The sequence below is a fragment of the Barbatula barbatula genome (assembly GCF_947034865.1).
Source record: "Barbatula barbatula genome assembly, chromosome: 1".
NCBI lineage: Eukaryota > Metazoa > Chordata > Actinopteri > Cypriniformes > Nemacheilidae > Barbatula > Barbatula barbatula.
This window is the reverse complement of record NC_136766.1, coordinates 15,449,445-15,456,146: the sequence shown is the minus strand read 5'-3', so window position 1 is coordinate 15,456,146 and position 6,702 is coordinate 15,449,445. Positions and strand designations below refer to the sequence as shown.

The window sequence follows — 6,702 nt, the reverse complement described above, 5'->3', positions numbered from 1 at the left end:
GGTTGATAGAACCGGGCTGATATTCTCAGCCTTTTTTTGTACATGTTAGAACTCAAGTTGCCGCGTTTTGGACAAGTTGGAGTTTTTGTAACAAGCCTGCAGGGCAACTACCTAATAGTGCATTACAGTAATCTAGTCTTGATGTCATGAATGCATGAATTAACTTCTCTGCATCTGATAGTGACAGCATATAACGTAGTTATATGCTGTGACACCTCATTGTTAATTGCTACAAATTGAAAACGGTCGGATAAATAAGATTTTAACCATTTCAAAGCTATTCCCTTAATGCCGACGTGATTTCTATGTCGGAGTGGGCTGTGGTCAATGGTGTAGAATGCACCATTTTAGATAGTTCATCATCCAGTCACGTGAGTGTATATATATATATATATATATATATATATATATATATCTTTTCACAACAGCATCGCCATTCAGTGGCCTGGCGTGCACACTACAGCGTTTTTATCCATTTTCCAGGATCCGTGTAAAAGCAGACCTTTTGGACAACTTTTCAAAGGCGCAAGGGCAAAATGTTTCAGTTTTTCGTCATGTAAACGTGGCCTTAGAAATTAGGAAGCTATACCAGTATTTAGGGACAGGCTAAATACAGGTCTATTGGTTCAGATCTTACTTATCAGCTTGTCAATTATAAATGGAGAATCATCAAATCTAATGCGAGTAAATTGTGGATTACCTCAGGGTTTGGTTTTAGCCCCCTTGCTATTCTCCATATTCATGCTGCCCCTTGGCAACGTTATTAGAAAACATGAAATTAGCTTCCACTGCTATGCGGTGCTCCGCTACATATCTCATCAAGACCAGATGATTTCAGCTATCCAAATTGACAGAGTGCATCCAAGACATAAAACATTGGATGACAAGTAACTGCCTCCTTTTAAATTCCAATGAAACAGAAATATTACTCATTTGACAAAGAATATTTCTGATTATAAACAGCAAATTGAAGGCTGCACTGTTACATCAAAAAATACACTTAAAGACCCAAGCCGTATAAACCTGTCATTTGAAAATCCCATCTCAAATGTCAAACACAGCCTTCTTCCTGTTGCCATACTACGAAATATTCTATGTGTTGCTGACGCAGAAAAACTAATTCATGCATTTTCAAGACTTGACTACTGTAATGCATCATCAATAAACAAACTACAGTTAGTTCAGAATGCATTTCTTTAAATTACTTATAAAGCCATAAGGTTTAGCTCCTACCTTTTATAAAAGAGCTATTATCACACTACAACCCATCACACACTCTAAGATCTCAAAACACTCTACATTTGATAACACCATTAATAACTAAATCCACCAAAGTTCTATCCATTCTCATACTGTACATAGCCTTCACGATATTATTGGGGGGGGGGGGGTCAGACACACTTCCAATTTAAGACTAGATTAGAGACACATCTTTTCAGCCAAGCATTCCCATAATGCATAATATGCTAAATAAAAAAAAGAATTAACAGCAGCTACGCTAATTAGTCTCTTTCTGCTCTCCTCCCCCATAAGGCCAGGTCCAGATGAACGTCATATGCCCATCTCAAACTAGAGATTACACGAGCTCCAGTTGAACACCCTGTGCCATCCTCCTGCGAGTACCTGCGGACTGATTGACCATCTCCGCTCCAGCTCAGGAAAATCCCCCACCCAAGAGCAAAGAAGGACTACTTGTTGTCAAATAAAGGCTAAACAGTATTTACAATATAGTATTTAATGCTAAACTGCAGTTTGAGGTTATAGCTGCACTCAGCTACATTATGCTATTAGTAACTAACCTGCTTATATCATTCCCATGTTGTCTGATATCGGTCACAAGATGTAGAGACATAAACAAATTAAATTTCAAGTAATAAGCTCTCCTTGTTATTAGTTAACATTTACTTAGTAACTTTTAATCAAAGTCACTGAGTGCAGCTGTTACACGTCAGAGGGGACTGGTTTCTCCCGAGGTTTTTTTCTCCATTTATTTATCATTGGAGTTTGCTCCACAGCAGATTATTTTAAAGGTTCGGTAAATTCCATTAACATTGCTCTATTAGAATGATCTTACTTGTTCTACAAACACCATGCACTGTATTTTGTTTGACCTTTTCTGTGTTTTCAGTTTTTCTTATTTTCTCCTGGAAACAATGCCCATTGTGAAAAGCGCTATATAAATAAAATGAATTTGAATAAGAATATGAAAATGAATATGAATATGAATTTAATTGAATAGTAGGATTACAATAATCCTCGTAATCAGAATGTTTATTTTGCTGGGCTGAGGTTGTGGATGAGTTTTGGGAAAGTTTAAAGGATTGGCCATACTTGTGAGGATATACTGTACTCAGGACATGTTTAAAGTACAATGTTTTGGAAACAAAATTGTCGTCACAATATAGAAAAACCTGACATTTGTTACATTGTAAGGATATCCCTGCCCTCCTCACAATAAAAACTGCTTAATAAACATACTGTACTGAATGATTTAATAAAAATGCAAGAATGCCAACAGCTTTCTTCAGAGGTTTAGCTAGGCTAAAGTGCCATTAGCAAATCAATAGTGTTAATGGAAAGTCTTCGTAATAATAGTTCCAACATGTGTGTTTGAGAGAGGGGGTGTCTCATTGGCTTACAGAAAAATCTGCGTCCTTAAACAGAATGAAGAAGCCATCTGGGAACCCTATATAAACCCATCTAATGTTATAGCCTCACACTCGTTCTCTGTGATCCCCTGTGAACATCCTGCTGTGAACTAAAAGGTGAGTCTCTCCATTATTCTGTTCATCACTGTGAACACTAGACTTGATCACTCTAACATTAGAGATGCTACAGATCTTAATAACAGAAGATCTTCATGCTGAGCTGCCACTGAGCAAAATCATGCAGTCCTGGACATTGTTTGTTACAAGTAAGAAGGCTGACAGGATTGTGGAATTTATTTGAAACACAATGACAGTTTCATGCTATTGTATGTTATCATATCAATTCTAATCGGATTGCTTCAGCTCAGATAAGTGTTCAGTAAATGAATCACTACAGTGGAAACAAAATATACATAAAAAACAATTTGTTATGACAAATTATTTACTGTTTATTATCAACTGTTTATTGTAAAGTATGGTAACATAATATGTTGGAAAGCTTTCATTGAAGGAACTGGTAACCCAGAAATTAAATTTCTTATTATTTACTTTCATTTCAAACCTGACTGGCTCGATGAAAAGATGATGACAGTATCAATCTCCTTTCACGTTTATTGTAAAAGCAGTGTCAACATTCCGAAAAAATACAGTAAAAATTTAATTCCGGTTGAGAAGAAATAAGCATAAACAACTACAGAATTGTCTTTATGCGTGTATTATCTCTTCTCTAAAGTGCGTATTTTCAGTATTGATGTGAAACATTTGAGTATATTTAGACAGAAAATGAGTAAATAAATTACAAGGTCAAGCTTCACAAAACACCTCATCAAAAGCAGACATTTCGTTTCTTTACATTTCTCCACAACAATAGACATTCTTTTTTAGTTCTTGAGCACTTTTTGTACATGAAGAGCATATCACTCTTTACTGTCCGTATTTCTATGTTTTAAGTACTCGTTTCTATATCCAAAAAAAGATAATAGACTTCTATCAGCTCAGTCAAAATTCAATCCAAAATCCTTTCTTTTTTGGCAAAAAGCCTAATATAGTTGCAAACTAGCAGAGTATTTCTGAAACTGATGGGGGTTTCAGCTGTTGGGCCTTGGAGCTGACGAGATTCCTAAGAAGGCGGCAGCAGGTCTTCTCCCAGCTGTCTCTGCCTCCTACAAAAGAACACCAAAAGTATAAGACAACTGTTCCCAAATTCAAACCTCTAAACACCTAACACTCCTGTGGGTATTCACACTTCTACATATACCCATGAACCCTCAGAGGAGGCTTGCCTTTCACACACTGTATAGGCTTACTGAATGGCTGATGACCGAATGCATATTCCCACTACTGTTGATTGAAGACAACAACTCTATTCTCCTTTATCCACAGAAGCCTTCACCTTGACAGGGGTCGCCACATAGAAAGGCAAGATGTCTGAGTAAGTATTGATTTACATCATGAACTTTTTTTGGTTGAAAGTGTGTTACCACATATAAACACAGATTACTCTATAAACGCATTCGGGACCACATCGCTCAATCTACATTCTCAGTTTACACAATTAGTATCAAGCTTCATACAGATGATTCATAAACAGCCCATCATTAAACGACGAACTTTAACACTTATTAGCCCTTTAAATCAAATGAAAGAAAAAAAAGTACACTAACCCTCTTCTCGCAACAGGTAGAGGTCTAGCTTTTGTTGAAACTAGTAACTTTGTATTAGCATCTATTGTATTATTGCTCTTTGTATGACATATCGTTTATTGCTCCCCGAACTCTTAATAAGTCGCTTTGGATAAAAGCGTCTACTAAATGACTAAATGTAAATGTAAATCAACATGATATATTTTATGGAACATCTTTTCTCTGTTTCATGAATTATAACCATGCCCATTTGTCTACCAAACAGACCACACTCTTGGAAATTGAATTTGGCGAGGAAGGCGGGACGAGAGCCGTGAGGCGGGACCGGTGCACGCACAGCTGATTGCACTTATCACTCACGCCACCGGCCCCGCCTCGCGGCTCTCGTCCCGCCTTCCTCACCACATTGAACTTTTTAAGCACCTTTATTTTTAAGTTAAAAAGAACCATTTCTATAATCTTGAGAACCTGTTTTCGTCACAAAGAACTTTTTGTGAAAAGGAAAGTATCTTCCCATGTTAAAGGTTCTTTACCGAACCATTTTGACAGAAATGGTTCTTCTATGGCATTGTGTAGCACATTTATTTTAAGAGTGCACCTAAAAGTGATCAAAACCTCTTTAAAACCCACAGACCAGCCTAACTAGCCTGAGAGACTAGAAGTCCAGAATAAGCTTACTACATTTAGTGTTTACCACATACTGTGTTTACTGTTTTTTGTAGGAAAAAGATGACATCCAGCCGTAGGAACCATCTGAAGGTGAGTTTCTTTCTTTCCTCAATAAGCTCTGGTCTAAAGTTCTGACCTGAAGTGTCTTAAAATGTGCTGAAAACTATCTGTGCTTCTGTTTTTTGTGTGCTCCAGAGCTTGTTGCTCCAGATTGCTCATGGACTTTTAGAGGAAGAGGCGGCAGAGGCCGATCAGGAAAAAGAGAGATACATGGAGGAGAACTGCCCTGCACTTTCACTGCCTGGAAGCATGCAAGAACTACAGGTACACACAAACACACACATACAGATAGAATAATAAGACACTTAACCCTTAGAGAAATAGTTTACCCATAAAACTATACAATTTTACTTTTGTCGATTTGAACACATATGTCTTTCTTTCTTGTGAGCTCACATGTTTATGAATGCACACAGTATAAGTATGTTACTGTACACATAACTAACATTGTTTGTATGTCTCTGTTCGTCTTTTTGTAAAGGAACTGTGTAAGAAGATGCACCATCAGATTGATGCCGTTGATGAACAAAGATACGATATGGAGAGCAAAGTGGTCAAATCAAACAAGGAGGTATTGACTGAGCAGTAAAATACATGTTTCTATTCTATGAGACTGCAACGCAATTGAAGGGGGCGGGGACCGGCAAACATAAAACAACTTTTAATGAATAAACATAACGTAAATAGACAGCCGGCAGCCCCCTCACGGGCGACTGCCGGCGAAACACACAAACCATAATTAAAAGCCATGCCTGGTCCTCTCTCACTGATGGTCCGGTCGCTCGTCCTCTTATGCTCCCGATCTCCTCCCTGATGTGAGACCGGTCTCAAATCTCGGCTCTCGTCCCGCCTACCTCACTACACAGACCTATAGATCATTTATTGTTTTTTCAAAAACAAAACCTTTTTATATGTTTTGTTTTGATCTACAGATTGAGGATCTGAAGATCAAGGTTCAGGACCTGAAAGGTAAATTCAAGAAGCCTGTTTTGAAGAAAGTGCGCATGTCCGCTGATGCCATGCTGCAGGCACTGCTGGGCTCCAAGCACAAGGTGTCCCTGGACCTGAGAGCCAACCTGAAACAGGTCAAGAAAGAGGTCAAGGAGGAAGTGAGTGCATGTTCCTACACTTTTAACACCTTCACAAACACAGATGCACTGGATTATCTCAATTTGTAATGTAAAAGCATGTATAGAATATAGATACAGTTTTAAAGTACGAGAAGATAAGTTTGTCTGTAAAAGTGATGAGGGAACTTCTGTTGCAGGAAAAGGATGCAGTGGGAGATTGGCGTAAGAACATTGAGGATAAGGCTGGTATGGATGGCAGGAAGAAGATGTTTGAGTCCGAGGCCTAAAACATTTCTTTCCTTAACAATTTTACATTTCTGTTTAGTGATGTATAGAGTTAGATTGTATTGATGCTTGTGGTCTTCAGAGTTTTGACAGATAAAACATAGTAAACTATCTTTCAGGTGGAATTAGAATGAGTAGAACAGATGGTATAAGGTGTATACAGAGGGTTTGTATGAGGGTGGTTTGATGTAAGGGTTGAAAAGCTTTAAAATTTTAAACGGTATTATTGTATAAAACTTTATTTCACTAATAAACCCCCATGTGAGTCAAAGTGGTGTTTTTTTACCAAAACATTTGCCTCAATGTCACATGTATAAAAGAAAGTTT

The 6,702-nt window shown here is 37.8% G+C and overlaps 1 protein-coding gene across 1 annotated transcript; it reads left to right on the top strand.

Moving 5' to 3' along the window:
* Positions 1 to 2,716: 2,716 nt before the first annotated feature.
* On the top strand, positions 2,717 to 6,643 carry LOC306898070 (troponin I, fast skeletal muscle-like). The gene is made up of 7 exons (XM_079463302.1): positions 2,717 to 2,765; positions 4,032 to 4,080; positions 5,014 to 5,050; positions 5,156 to 5,284; positions 5,502 to 5,591; positions 5,953 to 6,129; positions 6,288 to 6,643. The coding sequence occupies exons 2-7, from the start codon at positions 4,073 to 4,075 to the stop codon at positions 6,375 to 6,377; spliced, it is 531 nt and encodes a 176-aa protein (XP_079319428.1). The 5' UTR covers positions 2,717 to 2,765; positions 4,032 to 4,072; the 3' UTR covers positions 6,378 to 6,643.
* The last annotated feature ends 59 nt before the right edge of the window (positions 6,644 to 6,702 follow it).

Coding starts and splice junctions, on each gene's coding strand:
- LOC306898070 (XM_079463302.1), top strand. Junction 5,592..5,952: donor TGGTCAAATCAAACAAGGAG/GTATTGACTGAG, acceptor TTTGATCTACAG/ATTGAGGATCTGAAGATCAA. Junction 6,130..6,287: donor AGAAAGAGGTCAAGGAGGAA/GTGAGTGCATGT, acceptor CTTCTGTTGCAG/GAAAAGGATGCAGTGGGAGA.